At 38.4% G+C, this 20,008-nt stretch overlaps 1 protein-coding gene across 3 annotated transcripts in view; it reads left to right on the forward strand.

Annotated features, from left to right (window-relative positions):
- Positions 1-20,008, forward strand: part of rnf216 (ring finger protein 216) — a 187,634-nt gene that overhangs the window by 25,821 nt on the left and 141,805 nt on the right. For 2 of the 3 annotated variants that reach the window (XM_078558616.1, XM_078558614.1), the window contains exons 6-14: positions 2,240-2,316; positions 3,063-3,153; positions 3,577-3,741; positions 5,726-5,840; positions 6,760-6,899; positions 9,558-9,608; positions 11,355-11,492; positions 12,747-12,895; positions 16,385-16,463. In XM_078558616.1, the coding sequence (XP_078414742.1) occupies positions 2,240-2,316; positions 3,063-3,153; positions 3,577-3,741; positions 5,726-5,840; positions 6,760-6,899; positions 9,558-9,608; positions 11,355-11,492; positions 12,747-12,895; positions 16,385-16,463 (1,005 nt within the window). The remainder of the gene's footprint in view (positions 1-2,239; positions 2,317-3,062; positions 3,154-3,576; positions 3,742-5,725; positions 5,841-6,759; positions 6,900-9,557; positions 9,609-11,354; positions 11,493-12,746; positions 12,896-16,384; positions 16,464-20,008) is intronic. The other variant, XM_078558615.1, reaches the window with a different exon arrangement.

The following is a 20,008-nucleotide window of genomic DNA, read 5'->3' on the forward strand; positions in this document are numbered from 1 at the left end:
CTTCAATATGGCAACTTTTCTTTTACTTTAGCAACAGTTTTTGCAGAGAATGGCACAACTATGTTTGAAAGTAAACTGCTGTGTAGGTCATGAGCAAAGTGACCTTGTAAGAAATGCAAAATAATATTTAATTGTAACAATGGGAAAACTGACTTCACTGGGGTAATCTAACTTGGAGGTGGAGAAGGAGGAGGAGGGTAGTCTATTATTAAGAGCTAAAAGGAATTGGACAGATATCTGACTGTAAAATAATTTATTTTGATAGCTTTTCAAAATGGCTATTTTTCTTGATCTGTAACTTCGCGGCCCAGTATATTCCTCACTCTACCATTGCCATCAAGCCAGTGGATCAACCCTGGTTCAATGTGCGTAGGAGAGCACACCAAGAGCTGCACTAGGCATGCCTAAAAATGAATTGTCAACTTGGTGGAATTACAACACAGGACCATGTGCATTGTTAACATCAGAAGCAGCATGTTATAAACAGAACTAAGTGAACCCACAACCAATGGATCAGATCAAAGTTCTGCAGTCCTGTAAATGGTGGTGGCCAATTGCAATGAACTGGAGAAAGAGGCTCCATGAACATCACCATCCTCAATGATGCAGAGCCCAGCACGTGTGTGGCAAAGACCAGGCTTCAGCATTTGCAACTATTTTCAGCCAGAATTGCTGAGTGGATGATCCATCTTGGCCAACTCCTGATGGCCCTACTATCACTGATGCTAGTCTTCAGCTAACATCACTCCACATGACATTAAGAAACAGCTGAGTGCACTGGACACAGCAAAGGCCACAATAACTTCAACGCTGTTGTGCTGAGGACTTCTACTCCAGAATTGGCTGCACTTGTAGCCAAAATATACAGCTACAACACTGACATCTACTCAACCAAGTGGAAAATTGCCCAGGTATGTCATGTCCACAAAAAGCAGGACAAATCAAATCCAGCCAATTACCACCCCATCAGTCTACTTTAGATCATCAGCAATTTGATAGTTGGGGTCGTCAGCAGTTCTATCAAGCTTTACTTACTCAGCAATAACCTGCTCACTAATGCTCAGTTTAGGATCTGCCAGGACCACTCAACTACAGACCTCATTACAGCCTTGGTCCAAAGATTGGTGAAAGAGCTGAATTCCAGAGGTGAGGTGAGAGTGACTGCCTTTGAACTCAAGGCAGGATTTGACTGAGTTTAGCATCAAGAGCCCTAGCAAAATTGAAATCATTGAGATTCAATGGAAAATACTGTGGCTACAAGAGCAGGTCAGAGCTGGGAATTCTGTGGCAACTCATCTCCTGACTCCCCACAGTTGGTTTGCCATCCACAAGGCTCATGTCAGGAGTGTGATGGAATACACTCCATTTGCCTGGGTGAAAGTGCAGCTCCTACAGCTTTCAAGAAGCTCAACACCATCCAAGACAAAGCGGCCCAGTGGCCACCTCAAACATTCACTATCTTCACCACCAGTTCACCAAGGCTGTGAAATGTATCATGTACAAGATTTAGTGAAGCAACTTGCTAAGGCTGCTTCAGCAGCACCTCGCAAGCTGTGACTGTCACTTGGAAGGGCAAGGGCACTTGCAGGACACATGCAAGTCACCATCCTGAATTGCAGCAATATCCACCTCTTTTTCACTGTCTCAGGGTCAAAATCCTTGAACTCTCTCCTTGATAACACAGAGAGTCTCTGCGTCACACGGAGTGCAGCAGTTCGTGAAGGCAGCTCACCAGCTTCTTGAATGCTATTATGGGTGATTGAAAGCTGGCCTTGCAAACAATACCCACAATTCAATTTGAAAGAGAAAGTGTCCTTTCAGCTCTGATGTTTAGGTTTTGAGCCCACCAGACTAATAATGGTTTGAAAATCTTTTTTTCTGTTGACTATGAAAGTATCAAATGAAATGCTGCAGTGTCAACCCATTTTGTTGGATCCTGCATGCAGCTGAACAGCAAAAGACGCCTGTAGTCCACAATTAATAGGCAATCTTAGAATGCAAGGGGTGATTAGTGTGAAATAATTGTCTGCCCCCTCCTAATTTTTGAGAACAATTTATTCAAGAATTTAAGTTGCATGGGCATTGGGTTAATAGAGCAATTCCTCCATTTGGTGCAAACGAGCAATAAAAATTCAGTTTTGTTTTTGGGATAGTAAATTCTTCATGTATGTAATATTCAGCTAACCAAGATTTTGTTTTTCGAGCATGCCATTTTAATTTAGCTTGACTTTTCTTACAGGTGAATCTGTTTCCCGATATAGAAGAGCAGTTTGTTGAAGAGCTGATTACGACAAATGAAATCTGGGATTTAAATGTGTAAGTGTATTGTTATAATTATATGGAAATTAACGGAAAATATGATGTGACTTTGTGATCAATAGAAAATGAAGGCAGTGGGATACTAAAAATATAATTTAAAACAGTTCATGAACATTGTATTGCTGAATGTGACATTTTTTGTCGGTGATTCTCCCAAACAATACCAACTGTGCAGATGGAGTTCCCCGAAACACTGATTAGGGACCATATCTGATGAATTTGAATTCTTGCAATCATAAAGTAATACAGCACAAAAGGAAGCCATTTGGCACATGACACCTGTACAGCCTGATTGCAAGAGGTTGCCAATTAGTCCCACTCCCTGAGTCTGCCTCTATAACCCTTGTATTTTCTTTCCCTTTTGAAAGTTCATATCGAATATGCTTCTATCAACTTTTCAGGAAATGCATCCCAGATCACAACAACTCACTGCCTTAAAAAGGAAAAAAAAGAATCCTCATGTTGTCATTAGTTCTTTTGTTTGTCACCTGAAATCTGTGTTCTCTGGTTACTGCCTTTACATTTTAAAAGGTACCAAATCCCCAGTGGTTATAGTCTTCACTGAAACTTGCACATTGGTTTCCATGAAATATATTTTCTACTCCTCCCCTCACTTATCATTATGCATTGAATAGCACTGAATGGATGATTCTGCCCTTCTGTTCGACATAGATAGGAAGCTGCTTGTGAGTTTATACAAATAAAAAATTTTGTACCAACATGTGTTCCACCCTTGTTTTCAGCTTGTGCAACCACCTCCTGGAAAATCCTGATTATCCGAAGAAAGATTTAATTTTCACACACAGCAGCAGTTTGCTTGAAAGTAATGAAGAGGTAATTTGGCTTATTCCCGCCATTCCATATGGAATATCCTTTTACTCCAAGAGCTTGGGGGAAGCTGGATTTAACTATTGTGCTTTGCAGCAGGTTTATCTCCTGCCACAGGGGATAGAGGGACATGACACAGAGTGCCTAGCCTAAACTGTTCTGGTTAAGGGAATAGGGGGAGAGAATCTGTCAGATTAAGGAAAGCTTTTGCCCTTTAGAATTGCATATTGCATGTTGCTTGTTTTGGTTATTGTTTTTTTTTTCCCTCTTATTAATGGTTTTGAGTTGCTAAAAAGGTAGTAAATACAAAGTTAGAAATGCCATTAACATGTTGGTTGTGCCAGTTTTCCTCTAGGTACAAGATACTTAACTGAACAATTATTATGCACTAATGAATTTGTGCATGTGTGTATGTTTTCTATTGAACAGAAACCCAAAATGGATTTTTTTGACTTTTCAAAGCTTGCTCCTGTGAACCAGCAATGTTTTCTTCAGGCTTCTGACCTCCTCATGGCAGATTTCAAAATGTTAAACAGCCAAGACATCAAATGGGCTTTACACGAGCTCAAGGGACACTATGCAATCACCCGCAAGGTTTGTACTGCCAGGTGCTTTTACCTTGTTTTTATTTTCTCCTTTTCAGTTTTTGTTTTATTTATTGATTACTTATAACTGTATTGAACAAATAAAGGATCCACCCCAGTTCTGACATTTAGATGGCAGCATTATGGATATACTAATATACACTGTCATGTTCTGCAATTTACCTGCTCGGAGATCAATGTGTGAAGCAGATAAAGTTTGGTCATAGAGGGATATGGAAACTTTCTGCTATGTACTTCAATGATGACTATCAGAAATGATGGCGAGTTACATAGGCTGGAGGTTCAGGATAACAAATTATTGAAGCTGATTTTATGTACCAAATTGGTTTATTTAATGCACGAGGAAAATGTGCATTAGGAAATGGTTCATGTTTTATTAATCTGAAAAAGAATTTAATCTTGTACAAGTCATTCAAGCACATGGTCTGTGTGTGCACACAGCATGCTATGCGAAAATGGAGTGGATTACCCATTTCCATTCTTTGTTAGTCAAGCATTTGGGTGTTGCCTTACCATCACCTAAGACAGAGGAAATAATGGCAGACAAAGACCATGAAGAATTAATTTTGATACATGCTTCTGGGAAGTATGATTGGTTAGCTTAAAAATTAAGCTTCTGTCATGGCTGTGTGCTTATCCAGTTAGTAGATGGGCCGTGCAGACCTGGAAGGTTCCAGAAACAATATCTCTAGACCCCTATTCTGCTGAGTGCTGATCTCAGCTGGGACAGTAGAGCAGAACTACAATCTGTTTCATTTTCTCGGGCTACGTTGAGAAAACATCAGGCATGTTTCCTGTTCATTGTTATTATCCAATAATCTGTGCTGGAAAAACATCGACTCCTTTGGTAACCATGCCTCCAGCTGCCTCTGCCTTAAACTTGGAATTCCCTTCTTTGGCCTCGCTGCCTCTCTGCTGCTCTCCTCTCCTTAAAGCCAATTCTTAAAATCTACTTCTTCATTCGATCTTTTGGTCACCTGTCATGATGTCTGCTTATCTGGCTCAGTATCAAATTTTGTTTAATGGCTCCTATCGTGTCCCTTGAGATGTTTTATTACATTGAGGCACGATAAAAATGCAAGTTGTTAGCACTTTTGGGAGAGGAGGGCAAGCAACAAAATGTTTGAGAGGAAAATACAAAATGTTGTTTTGCAACATTACACTGTTGCAGCACTCCATTCTTGTTAGTAGACATTGCTCGTGTGCTTTACTCTCTCAACAGTAAAATCTAATGGTTGAAGTTAAGACTGAACTGAGTGAATAGTGAGTGTCAGTAGTGTTGGACTCAAATTGTTTCCTTACTTTTTCTAACCTCTCTAAATGATGGAAGTGATATGTTTGTGTAATGAGTTCACTGTAGCTGGGAAGATGATTAATGTATTGACAGTATGTTCTTGGTTCTTTGCCTGGCATCCTTTTGTTAGTTGATTTACACAAGTAATACTCCTAATGCCTATACAAAAGCAAGCAGAGGTCACCAGAACAAAATGATTGTCATGCTGCTGCCTTCCAGTTTTGCACAGTGCATTAATTTCTGTGAATGTAATCTTGCTTTTGTGTATTTAAAAAGTGTTTTTACTTTCATTTGAATAGACTACAAAACTAATTGTTGTTGCTCCAAACAATATTTTCTTTTGACTGGCGACCTATCATCTGTTTTATCATCTGAACTATCATCATGCAACTATTTGTGATTTGAGTTGTATGTTAAGTAAGCTCAGTTTTAACATTTTCATGGCATTCATGTAGATACACCAACAGCCATGGCAAGGTAAAAGTCTATTATGAATTTCTTCCATTTGGAAAAGGCAATTACGCTTAACCATCGCATAAGGGGCTTCACCTGCTTTCCCTTGTAATTTATTTATTAACTTTTTAGTTTACGAATGACATCTGAAGACCAACTGTTTTTATTGTATGACCTGTGTACTGTGGCTGCTGTTTTAACATTTTCCCTGCTGCTTGTTGTGCAGGCCTTATCAGATGCAATTAAGCAGTGGCAGGAAAACTCACCACAATCCAGTCAGAAAAAGAGCAGACGAAAAGAAATGAGCTCATCTAATTCAATCAGTTTCAAATTTGAACAAGGTAAGGAATGAAAGCTGCTACTGTATGGAACACCCAGGCTTTTGGTCCTGACAGTTTGGATTAATGTCCCTCGAAATAGTAAAATCTAATTTAGCCATAATTTTTAAGTGCTCATTGTTACATTTAAGTGAATGGAGTAGGCTCCAATTCCATTTGTAGTTCATTTGAGTAATTTGGAAAAATAATCCATCTCTCCTTGCCACAAGCATGCCAAGTACTGGGGATGGGTGTTAATATGCAGCGTATATTACACAGAGCATTCTGAATGTATTGCATGTTTATGTATAATAAGGCATTCACATCTCCTAGTACATTTGCAAAAATTGTAATATTCATATATAGCCTGTTTCTGAGGTTGTTCAGAATGGAATATTGGCAGTCACATTGAAGAACAGCTTGAATAAGCACAGATTATTTACATCTTTTCTCTTCCTTGCGGGGTTTGTCATAATGACTCTTGTGTTGAAAAACGAAGGTAACACTTTTGTTAACAGTCTGGGAGAAGCTGTCTGCTAACAAATGGAAATGTGTTCTTTTATTGTGCTTGGCAACCTTCGTGCTGCTGTGGACTCTGTTTTAGTCCCAATCATTGGAAGCAGTTTAAAATCTTCCAAGAACACCATTATAATGAAAGCCAGATAGTGTTACCATAATAACTCTGATTATGGAATGAGCTTGTACCTCCACTGAAGTTCAAGTATTTCAATGTGGTCTTAAACATTGGTTTTGTGTGCCCCATTCACTCGAAACCATTTAAATGTAAAGTGTTGGCCGTCTGCAAGAATTGGAAAAATTTTAAAAACCAAAATAGGTTTATGCATTGGATTTTTCAAAATGTGTACGTCTATTCATTTTGGCACAGCTAGAAGGGTTAAAATTGGAAGCTTTTCATTCTAGCTTTGTGTTGCATTTTCCTCAGGTGCCTTTAAAATAGAGAGACAGATGCGCTTTCTAGAAAACAAAAGACGACACTGGAGATCGTATGACCAGGATGGCCTTCATCCACTTGTGCGACAAGAACTGGAGTTCTTCCATCAGAAGATGAAAGAGATGGAAGAGGTGAATGACACATTCAGAAGGAGAGCATGAACTTGGGGGATTGTACAAAAGTGGAAGTTTCAAGATTTTGAACGTTTATCTCAAGGGACATGATTTAAACATTTTGTGGGCAGGATTCTGTTTTCTTCAGTTTTCTTATGCTAGGTATTGTACTATTGGCGAGAGCGAAGCTTCTGATCTTCCTGAATTAAAAAGACCCTTCTCCTGGATACAAAATGTTCAGGAAAGATAGAGAAGGAAAAAAAGGAGGACGGCAATATTGAATAAGGAGAATATTACAGTACTGGAGAGAGAGGATGTTTTAGATGGGAAAATTTGGTTAGAGTTGAGAAACAATAGAGGTGCCATTACACTGTTGGGTATATTCCATATGCTACCAACTAGTGGGAAATGTGTAGAAGAGCAAATTTGCTGTGAAATTACAGAGATGTGCAAGAACTTTAGAGTAGTGATAATGGCGTCTTTAGTTATCCTAATATAGACTGGGATAGTAATAGTGTGAAGGACTGAGTGGGAAAAGAGTTTCTTAAGTGTCTTTGGGAGAATTTTCTCGACCAGTATGTTTCCAGTCCAATGAGGAAGGAAGTATTGCTGGATCTGATTCTGGAAGATGAGCTGGGTCAAGTGTCAGTAAGGAACATTTAAGAAACAATGGTCATGATATCATAAGGTTTAGGTGAGCAATACAGAGAAAAAAATACTTAATTGGGGCCAATTTCAGTGGGGTGACAGTGTACTTAACCTGGATAAATTGGAATCGAAGATTGATGGGCAAAGCTGTAATGGAACAATGGGCTGTCTTTTAAAGCAGATGGTTTGGGTACCTTTGTGGTACATTCCCATGAGGGGAAAGTAGGACGAAGAAAGACCGAGCTCCCTGGATAACTAAAGAGAAGTGAGATGAAATAGGAAAAAGATGCATATGACAGATATTGGGCTGGTAATGCAGGTGAGAACCAGGCTGAAACTAGAAAGTTCAGAGGGGAAGTGAAAAAGAAATGAGAGATCAAAGAGAAAGAAAAGAGAAAAGAATGGCAGCTAACAAAAGGGAATGCTAAAGTCTTCTACAGGCACATAAATAGTAAGAGGATAGTAAAATTCAAAATCATGAGGGATCCTGACAGAGTTGGTACAGGAAAATTATTCCATTGGTGGAAGGATTGAGAACCAAAGGACACAGATTTAAGGTGAATGGCAAAAGAACTAAAGGTGACATGGGGAAAAGCATTCTTGCACAAGTGGTTGCAATCTGGAATGCATTGCATGAGAGTGTAGTGGAGGCAGGTTCAATTGTGCCTTTCAAAAGGGAATTGGATAATTATCTGAGTAGAAAAGCTTTGCATGGGGAGTGGAACTAGCTGAGCTGGCATGAACTCGATGGGCCGAATGGACTGCTTCTGTGCTATAATCATTCTATCTTTTACTTTTTTGTTGAAAAGTTTCCAAGTGAAATATATGTTCTTCGCACCAGCAGTTTTGCTTAAACCACATTTCTGACTTAAACAGCATAATCTTTCATGATTCAGCATGCAGTTGCATTCTTATGCATTTTTCAGCTTCCATTTTTTACTTAAAATTGGTGCTGCATCATACAGACCCACAATGGTGCCAGGTGGAATCCCCTGATCAGTACTGATTGGTTGGGTTGGTGGAATTAGGTGATTTGGATAGAAATTTAGGTGATAATAGATGGGCTTGGCACTGGTGCATTTCATGGTCAATTAATCTTCATTGTTCTTTTCTATTTGGTTTATCCCCCCCACCCCTGGCCTCCACTCCCAATTCTATTTCCCATTTCACATCCTCCCCCATTGCATTCTTTTTCTCGTGTATTGCTTTCTATTATATACCTTGGCCCACATTTTAAATATATATTTTAGTGGACCTCTTGTAACATTATGTGCAATGTGTCAGAGGTTATATGTTGCATGAGCGGGGGCTGACAGGGTTGGATGTGAAAGTAGAGGATGATTTGGGAAGGAGCTTGTAAAAAATCCTCAGAACCTTGTATCAAATTTAAATAACACAGTACTTCTAGAACTTGCTACCAGCGTGCGTAAATGTGGCACTTGAGTGATGAGGATGAAGAAAACAAATTGTGTCATTATTTAGAAAAATTAGAACATAAAATATCCATTTGAAATGTCTCAAATGCAACATTCAGTGACCAACTCTTTAATTTTCTCTCTAGTGTTCTCCTGTTTTGAAATTATTGGCTCCTCATAAATTCAAGGGAAAAAATACTTAGTCTGCAAGTTCCCTGATGCCTGAACCAGTTCATGCAATGTGTAACTGAGTCATAGTCTGGAGTTCCCCATTCCTGCTGAACTATCTACAGCTAGCCTCAGTACCTCAAGTTTAGCAAAGTGGTGAGAATTCCATTTCAGATTGCTACCCAGCAACTCCCATAGCAAGTGCCCAGAAAATGATGGGATTTGTCCTGATATGCTGTTCCCGTAGTTGACTGTCCAACTTCACATGTGAATAAGTTGCTAGGATGCTGGAGGGTACTTGGCATCTATGAAACCATATCTCAAAAAGGAGCCTTAAATGGAGATCGAGAATTGGGGAAAGTACAACATGCAAAGAAAACTAAAAAGTTGGATGATTCGCAATTCATTCTTGGAGTCATACTTATTATTCTCTTTCTGTTTGCAGTATGCAGATTTTCAATTTGCTATGCAAATGAATGAAGAACAATATCAAAAGGTAAGCACAAGCTGTACAACACTTCAAGTCAGCATATTAGTTTGTAATTTCCAACTTTAGAGTAGTACCCAACTTCATAAATCTTTTATAAGTGACCTTGTTTTCTTTCAAAAGTGGCCATGCTGAGAACCATCTGATTGTTCCATTTATGCATCTTAAAGCACTGCATCTCCTCAGCTATTAGATTTTTAACAGATGTGATTTGTTCTTTTAGATTCTGCGTTGAAAGTAGGCATGCTAAGAACCATCCAAGCATAGGATTGTATTTTGAAATGCTGTAATTAAATGCTAACATGTTGAATTTTTGCCTACTCTTGCTCCTTTTCTTCTCTTCTATGTCAGTTCTATTAAGGGACTCCACTATCTTTCCCTTCTAGTTGTGATAAAGGGTTTGGACCAAAATGTTAAGCTGTCTTTTGTCTTTCCAGATGCTGATTTAGCTGCTGTTATTTCAGGCACTTTATTTTGTTTTAAAGCCTTGCACCTTGTGGATTTCTAGTTTCACATTAGATAACATTTGCTCGCTGAATGATGTGCATAATTTGTCTGGTCAATTAAGTATATTGCATACATGTTTGAATAATGTCATCTGATTTCATCAGGAAAAAGTGGAATCAAGTATTTGTAATACAAACTTAAGGATCTAGGAATCGGATTGCATGGAAACCCATTTTTTAGGCACCAAATGGACACCTAAGACTCCAAAATGGTGGGCAGAAAGCACCGTCGTGACCCCCAAACTCTCCACATTTTCCCCCCTCCCCAATCCCCCAACTCAACATTTCCCACACCAGCCATCATGTACCTGTGTGCTGCTGTGCTAGCCATGTTGAAATTTTTAACCCTTGTTTTCCACTCCTCCCACAGCACTGTCTTCATTCTTTTGAGGCCTGACACCCAAACTCCCTATATTCATAAGCACGGACACTCCAGAATTTCTAGCCCAACACGCTTAAAACATTTGTTTAAAAACAATCTATTTTCTTGTAAGACAATTCTTTTAAGGTGCAAATTTTATTAAAATGTTGTCATTGCAGTTCTGCAGCTTTTCTGTTGTCCTGAGCTGATACTAAGAATTATTCTATTGTCACCAGCCAATTATCTCTTTAATAATGCAGATACCCCTGCACCCCTCACTTAAGTCACCAGCATCAATAGATAAAGCATGCCTCTTCAAAACATAATATTGAGCATTGTGTTGCCTAACATTTTTTCCACTGAAATCTAGGTCACACTTCTCCATTTGAATGTCCAAAGTCAAACTGATTGATTGTGGCACTTCTGTGTGGTTCAGATAAGCCCACTTTTAGCTCAATCTTAAATGCAACTTTGAAGGAATCCATGGAGATTCTATACTCCATGAAAGTGCTTTAGAAATTTTGTTCATGAAGACCATGAAATAGAGATTGGGTGTATTGATAGAACTGTGCCTTAGGTGTGACCAACAGCAAGCCAGAGTGATTGATGCAGTCAGAGTAAATACTGCAAATCTGAAAAAGCATTGTTTTGCTTAATTGACATCCTTCATCACTGCCATCTACTCAGAATTTGAGATGGTTTCAATAGAAATGACAGGATTTTTCAAAATATGCTTGGAAAATCCACCAGCACTGTCCTGTTCCAGTTGCTTAATTCAAATTACTGGATAATTTTGAATTTATTTAACAGTACAAAATTGTCAAAAGTATATTGTCCAGCATGTGGATAAAAATAATCTGCAATAAATCCAACTGTTGCTGCTTGCAGGATGGACAGCTGATTGAATGTGGCTGTTGTTACGGAGAATTTGCCTTTGAGGAGTTGACACAATGCAGTGATGGTCACCTCTTCTGTAAAGAATGCCTCGTGAAATATGCACAGGAGGCTGTGTTTGGAGCTGGCAAGGTAAAGACTCAATTAAAAAGGAGTGCCTTTAGAAAAACTAGAGGCTTATATCGCTACGGTCTGAGTGTGTACCTGGAATAAAAAGAGCTTGATCTCTGTAGTAATGTACCTTTTTGTGATATACACCTGGTTACAGCTATTTCATTGTACAAATATGTACCAGGTTTTGTAGTAAATTGCGTAACAACAGGCCCAAGAGATTATGCTATCTGTTGGTTTATTTTGTGCTAAACAATTCCTCACCATTGTACTGCATTTGTATAGTTAACAAGTTGAAATGTATATATTAGAGATAGCTGAACTGAGTTAATTCTCTATTTTTAATTGGGGAAGTGACCCTATGCCTTGGCAATTAGCACAAGCTGTTTTGACAAGAAAGGAACGTGGCTTGGATGAGTATTATGTAGGCATAGTACATTGAAGACAGAGAGAGGCACAAGCACAAGATAATGATTGCAATAATTGTCAGATTGTAAATGGTATTTGAAAGGTTAGAATAGAATAGAAGGAATGCTAAAGTTTACCTTCCTCCCCACACCCCTGGGGTCGAAAATGGAAAAGATAGCAAGCTAATACTCCTGACCACTAACTACCAATCACAGTTTAAATGTTTGCCTTGTGTAGAATTTGGGTGAGCAAAGGGAATGCTTCAAGTGCCAGTTGATATTCACTATCCAGACACAAACATGAACAATAGCCAGTTGGTTGAGATACTAGAATGTGTCCCATGGAAGTGTATGCCAGGATGAAGTTACTTCTTATCGGATGGAAGCAAGAGAAATTTCACACAAAAAAGTGGAATTGGAGAAACAGTATGAAGTCCATCAGAATAGCTTCCTTAAATGGAGTGTCAAGACCAAGCCAGGTTGTGAATCTGCAATGGAGAATGATGTGAAGGATGAGGGATAAAGTAGAGAAGACTATTTTTGCGGGATCAAGGAGAACTGAGAATAGATTGAGAGAAAAATACTGCCAATTTGGGATTTAAGTAGAAGTGAATAGTTTTCTGGGTTGTGGTTCTTGTGGCCTTCTGTGTAGTACAAATCTTGCACCGGGAATCAAGATAACATTAAATGATTATATTTAATTTATTTAAGATTTTCTGCAACCTCAGTTATGTGTCTAATTGATGTTGTTGACCGGTAAATACAATTTTTCATAACCAAACATTTTTGGTTATGAATGTATGATGGCCAAACAACAGACTTGATTTGTTTTACGATGTCATTGTGTCTGGTTTTCTTTTGTTTACAGTCCCAGTTGAGCTGTATGGATAGTTGCTGTAGTTGCACGTTCCTCAATGGTGAACTGGAAAAGGTATTGCCAGAGAACATACTATGCAAATACTATGAACGACAAGCAGAGGAGGCGATTGCTACAGCCTGTGCTGATGAACTAGTACGGTTGGTATCTGACACACGTTGTCTTCTGTACTTCTTAATTAAACTGACATATACCAGTGTTGAACCAGCATTTAGCTCATTTGGCACAGTTGGGTGTTGTTTCCTGGAACTGATGATTGTCTGTAACTATACTGAGCAGTTGTTAAATAATCTGAAGATTTAGTTTACCTTCACAATGTTAGCTTTCACTTTATTTAAGGAGTAAGAAAGAAAGATTTTCATTTATATAATATCTTTTATGACCTCGGGATGTCCAAAAGTGCTTTATAGCCACTGGTATTCTTGTAAAGTGTAGTGTTATGATAGGCAGGAGGTATTTGCCAGGCTGACTAAGTCCACAAGGGAAACTTGGCCATGCTATCATAATGATTTTGCAATTTGTATTCATTACAAGCAGGCTTGTGCACCGAAGTCAGAAGTAATGAGTCCTTTAGAGATTTTAAAGATTAAATTAAAATATTTATTAATAAAAGAAGAACAAACTTAAGCACACACAAGATTACAGTTAAACAATTATAACAGTTCCCAAAATTTCTACTTAACCAGATTCCCAACTGCACACCCCCTTTCAGGCAACAGTCCAAATAGATTCCAAACTTATAAAGTCACCCAGCAATTACACCACAAGCACCCATTGGTCAATGGACTTCCAAAGGCTTTTAACACTACTTTGGTTATTGAAAACTTCTGCAGGTTGTCTAGAGACTTCTTCCTAAGTCTGTTTCACACAGTCACCTTTCAAGATCTCATATGGCCACACCTCACATGGCCTTCCATCCTTCTTCAAATATATTTTATCCCTTTTGATTTGTAAATCACATTGTCTCCACTTGTCTTTAGAAGTTACCTTTCCCAGAATATAAAAATCTTTCATGTTATCATTATGGCCAGTACTTTTTGGGAAAAGTAAAGGTAATCATTTTGCCTTACTTATCTTGCCAGTTGTAAACATTTTCCATGTCCTTTGAAAATCAAACACTTCTCCACTTGCCTAAAAATGAAAATTTCACTCACACCATCTCTGCTGGGGCTTCGCCCTAGCTTTACTCATCTCCATTTCAAAAGCCTTTTTTACACCTCGCTTATTTGATAATTTAAATCTTGCAGTCTAACTGTCTTTCATTAAATTAGCGCCCCACACACAACCACACACACACACACACACACATATACACACACACACACACACACACGCACGTAAGCCTGCTTTAAAATATCCCACAACAATATTAGGAAAAAATGATAGTTTCTTGACATGTAGTCATTGTTGCAAAGTAAGAAACACAGAAACTAATTTGTGCACAGAAGGCCCCACAAACAATGTGATAATGACCAGACAATCTGATTTTAGTGATACTGGTTGAGAGACAAATATTGCCCAGGATATCTAGGATAATTTCCTTGCTCTTTAAACAGGGCTATGGAATTTTTTGCATCCATCTGAGAGAGAGCAGATGAGACCCTGGTTTAATAAATAATCTAAAATAAGACACCTTCAACAGTGCAGAGCTCCCTCAGTATTGCATTGGAATGCCAGCCTCGATTTTGTACCCTAGTCGCTGGAATGCTGTTTGTAGAACTTTGCACACACATTTACTGTCACATCTGCCGACTTAACTATAGTGACTGACTTTAAATATATTTTAAAAAAATGTTTTGTAACATGAAGGCGCTGTATTAAGTCCAAATTTTCACATTTTCCCTTACATAGGAGCGCAATAGTAAGGAAGCCTTGCTACAGTTATGTAGGGCTTTGGTGTGACCACACTTGGAGTGTTGTGTTTAGTTTTGGTCTCCTTTCCTTAAAGAAGGATCTCTTTCCCATCCCCCCTCCCCACCACCTTAGAAGAGTGCAACAAAGATTCACTAGATTGATTCCTGGGATGAAGAGCTGTCCTGTGAAGGGAGATTAAGTAGAATTGACCTATGTTCTCTGGAGTTGGAAGAATGAGAGGTAATCTTGCTGAAGCTTATAAAATCCATAAAGGGTTTGACGCTGAGAGGCTGTTTTCTCCTAGTTGCAGAGTCTAGGTCGCAGTATTGGGATAAGGGATCGTCTATCTCAGACTGAGATGAGAAATTCACTTAGAAGAGTGTGGATCTTGAATACTCTACTCAGAGAGCTGTGGATGCCTAGTTGTTGAGTTTGCTTGAGACTTGGCTCAATAGATTTCTGGACACTAAGGGAATCAAGAGATAAGGGGACAGGGTGGAAATGTGAAGTTGAGGTAGAAGATCAGCCATGATCTTACTAAATGGCGCAGCAGGCTCCGGGGGCCATTTGATTTATTCCGATCCTACTTCTTACAGATTGAACAACTTAGTCAACACAATTTAATATCCTAACTTTTCCCTTTGGCAGTATTTTGCTTCCTGGGCCGCCTTTGATTTTGAATAATGCATTTGGTGACACACCAGTGGGAGACGTTGAACAGGAGAGCTGGGCCTGTTGTCAGTCTCTACTGCAAGGTGCAATGCATTGCTTTCAATGTGCTGCTCCACCTGGTGGTCTGACTGAGAGCTACCAAAACAGAGTTGAGTTGCAAATGCTGTAGCCCTGAACTTGAGCATTCAGTTGAGCGAGTGGGTTGCCTTTATTTAGAACTTTGTTAATTGTACTTGTATTCATTAATGCATCAATGTGTCCCTGATATTACCGGTTGGCCAGCTTCCATTTTATTGGATGAACTTGCTGTCAGTGACATTGTCCACCTGTATATATTGATTAATATGATGCAAAGTGATCTTGTCACACATTGTCTCAGTATTTACAGTCCAAGCAGTTGAAAGAAGAAATCAAACTCCAAATTAAACAGTGATAAAACGCAAATATGTGAGGAGTGTTTTCTCCCATGACTTGAAGTCACTGACTCTTACTGGGGTGCCATTCCATGGGTGCAGAAATCCTTTTGTTGTCTTGCTTATGTGACCGTTAATTACGTGTGAATCTGAGCAATAATTGTCTTCAGGCTATTAAATCACAAAGGGTATTGCAGCCAACATAGGAGCATTTAAAAGGACAAATACATGAAGGAGAAAGAAGGTTATGCCGATTGGGTTAGATGAAGAGGGGTGGAGGAGGCTCATTTGAAGCATTGACACTGGCATTGACCATTTGGGACAAATGGCCTTTTTCTAATTTGTACATTCTATGCAATATGTGAGCCTGATCCTGCCTCAGCTGATGTCCACCCATGCCAACTCCAAGCAGGAATTTCTGGATATTACTTCGTAATGTGGACCTCAGCTGATATATCTTTTTCCCTCAATCACTTTGGCATGCTGGAGCTGGTTTTATTGCTGTAACTGATGCCCTGCTCAAGATCAGCTAACAGCACAAATCAGTAATTGAATCTGGGACCTGTCTGGCTTAATGGGCATTATTGGGCATTACCTTGCAGACCTGCTAATTAAATCAACATATATGTGGAGTATTTGCATGCACTATATTGTTTAAATTGCTGTTTTATGTCACTTTGATTGTTCCAGGTGCCCATTCTGCAACTTCCCAGCACTACTGGACAAAGATATTAATATGTTCAGTTGCCCCAACCCTCGCTGTCGAAAGGTAAGAACCTGCCTCCTTAGTTTAAAAAAAAGCACCATTTAGAACTTGTCTCTATGGAATTTGGTTGCTTGAAGGCTTTTAATCTGGCTTTAGTAATTCATAGCTAGGCGCCACTCCGCCTATTGTGTGTTTGTACAGAGTCATATTCGACCAAAGTTACATGCAATGGTGGCAGTGGATGTTGAAAGTCACCACTATTATACAACCAGATAAAAAAATGAAAAGAGTGTCAATGAAATATAATTGCTTTTATATGCCTTCCTCTTGAACAAGGATTTTTGTGCTGTATTGTTGCTGCAGATTTCCCAAATGCCTTGCCTGAGAAAATGTGTAGATGACAGTTATCTCATTTTGCTCCCAATGTATTGCATAACAACCATCAGATATAATTAGTTGTAGATCAGTACTACATTACCACCTTGGTTATATTCACTGTGGATATACTGTTTTCTAGAATTAATCAGTGCTTCAGTCAAGGTAAAACTAGAAAAAAATTATATTTTTAATGGTAACTTCTTAAACACATATTGTGCTTTAACTGCAGCGGTCAACATTTCTTCAACTAAACAATGCATCACAAGCAATTAATCAATGCTTCAATAAAGCAGATTCAGTGTTATGTGAATGAATGTAATATAACATGTTAGTGAAATTATATCAGTGAAGGAGAGTGAGATATTCAGTAACGGAAAAAAAAGTGTGCCATCTCATTGTACAGAGATCAGATCGGAAGTAGCTTAAAACTGCGGTTGGACATTTTGGATGAAAATAACCACAGGTATCTGTGTTGGAAGATTAATCTGCTGCCAGGAAGATGGGGCAGATGCAAGTTTGCGGGGAACTAGATTCCCTGAGTAAGTGATTGGGAACAATACTGTATGGCAAAAACACCATGGTTTTTAACATGGGAATTTAGCATCTATTGGTTAAGTTGTGTAACGGTAGAGGCTACCTCCTTCATATTGGGATGTCTTGTTTTATTTCAAGAAAAAATACCTGGATTGTGTCTGTGTGCTGTGACTAAAATCCGCACAATTTGACAAGCAGAAAGTTGTATTGCTTGAAGCAGATTTGGACTTTAAGTGTAATAATAACTATACAAGTCTGTGAACATATTTTTTCCCAATTAACAGTTCATGTTGAATTCAGTTCCTGCTTGCACTGAGACAATTGGAATTGTGTAATATAAATTTAAAACTTGAATTAGGATATGAGTGGTGCAAATAATGTTTTGAGGCTGATATCAGACTGTAATATTTCAGTTTTTTTCAAGTTTGATAAATTGAGCATGTCAGGTTTTGGTGAGATCTGTTCCAAGTAAGTACATATTTTCTGTATGCTGCTTTGTATTTTTTACCATTTGCTCCTTCACATCTTGAGGCACTTTGTGTCCTCCTTTGTGAAGTTACTACTGGAAGATGTATAAAAGCGCTTTGTGGTGACATCCCTATGGATAAAGGAAATACAGCCTTTGTTCAGAAACACTCGGTGACTCTCCTTCCCACCTAAGAAAATTCAACAAGTGCAAGTGGGATAGGGGAACTCAACAGCCAGGAGAAACCATTAGCAGACACTCTACAGCACACCAGAATAATGGATTAAACGATTTGTTTAGTAAACACAAAACACTGGCAACACAGAGGAAGAGAGCCTCTTGATTTGGGCGGAGGCACTTCTTTTAGAACTAGTCTAGATAACCTGCTTTAGATTACTAGTTAAGCACCACTTGTAAGCAACTATTTTGCGGTTTTTCAAACAAGTGTTTGCTTTTTCAGTTTTGGTTCAAGTGTCAGACAAAGTCTCAAGGAATTCCCACTAGATGGTGCTGTAGGACTGTTCATTGATATGAGGCACCAGACCTGAGAAATCTGAATGTCTGGCTGGAGGGGTTGGGAAGAAGATTGATAGTACAGAAGAATTTTAAGTTTCTGAAATCTGCTCTGCATTCTGCTTAAATGTGCTCTTTGTCACTTGTGTTAGAGATAGTACATTTGCACCTTTAAAAAAGCAATCATCACTTCAGGAAAAATTATTAAGTATTTAACTTTTAACACACGTTACATCTATGTTTCATAATGTTGTGGTTATAAAAGAAATGAGGAGAACAAGCCAATTAGATTCTGTTTTATGTATGGCCAAACAATGGGTACTGCGGTTTGTTAATCTTTTGAGAACATCTATTCAATTTTTTGTATTTACTTTTAGCTGTGAGCTGGGGTAGTGCATATTTTACACTAATGAGTAGCAAAATACCAATCCATGTGCATCAGTCTCACAATAAGTTGTTCTTTAATCAAGCTGTTGGGAGATAGTATGAGGATAAATCGTTTGAAGATCTATTTTCTGTGGGCAGAATTAAAGCAAGTGGAGACAAGATTTAAGATAAATTGCTGTTCAGATTATTCAGAAACAATTAGGAATAAAAATCTTGTGATTCCATGTTATTTAGTTGTGTCCAAGAACTTGCATTCGAAAACAGTGTGGAAGAGTGCTCTGATTTTTATCTTGCCCCGTAGCCTCCATTCTCTACAGAAATGTGTCCTGCTGAGAATAGAGCAAACTTAGTGTTGAATGTGTAATTGTTTTTGTGCAAATATGATAGAAGGCATATTTTGATATCTAATATGCTAACTGAATTTAAAGAAAGATTTAAAACCTTTAAAAGCCTCCAATAGATGCTAGTAGTACTCAATCTAACAGGAAAAACAGTCACTGAAAGTTAATTCCTGGCGGACATCCAAACATCTAATTTATAAGGCAGTTGCCATGGAAACCATTGAAGGGGAAGTTATGCTGACCTAGATAAATGTGCCAAGTGCAAGTTAAATCTTGGAATCTGTGGAATGAGAGTGCCAAATGGAAACTGAGATGCAGGCTTTTTTTAAATATTGAAGACAGTTGCTTCCTGTTCTTTAAGGAATACATTTTTACAGACTTGTCAGGGCAGTGTCTTTCACATCAGTTATCATGGGATGTAATGAATTACTGAAATTAAAATTAGCACAGTGTGATCAAAAGTGTTGGCATTGAGCTTTAAGCAGAAAAGTGTAAAAATGAGCTAATAGTTTACGGGCAAGTTTATTTAGTATATGTCCCTGAAAATGTTTTGGAATGCTGTTTTAAAAACTGTGGCATGCCCAGTTGTTGTATGCAGTTATGTTTGAGATGTTCAGGATGTTTCTTGACATCAATGCATTCCAGGCTTTATTTGAATCCTACTATCACTGTTTTTATAAAAGTGCCAGAGTTTGTAAGAAAAATATGGCAAGTCGTAATGAAGTTCCCTTGATTTATTAAGTTACACCAAGGTTGTCATATTTAAAATTCTACCACCAAAAACTATAATACTGGAGCTGAGGATTTGCCCTGTTTCAAATCATAAAAATCTTCCTACATGTTTCAACAGGAGTGTATAGCTCCTATAAATGTTGCCTAATGTTGTCACAGTTTAAAATTTGTTTCTGTAATTATCTGAAAGTTGATTGTCTTTGTGAAGGAAAGTCTTTATCTGTGGATGAATCCAGATTAGCTGGCTAAATACTTCA

This window comes from Cetorhinus maximus, chromosome 15 (assembly GCF_964194155.1).
Source record: "Cetorhinus maximus chromosome 15, sCetMax3.hap1.1, whole genome shotgun sequence".
Classification (NCBI taxonomy): Eukaryota; Metazoa; Chordata; class Chondrichthyes; order Lamniformes; family Cetorhinidae; genus Cetorhinus; species Cetorhinus maximus.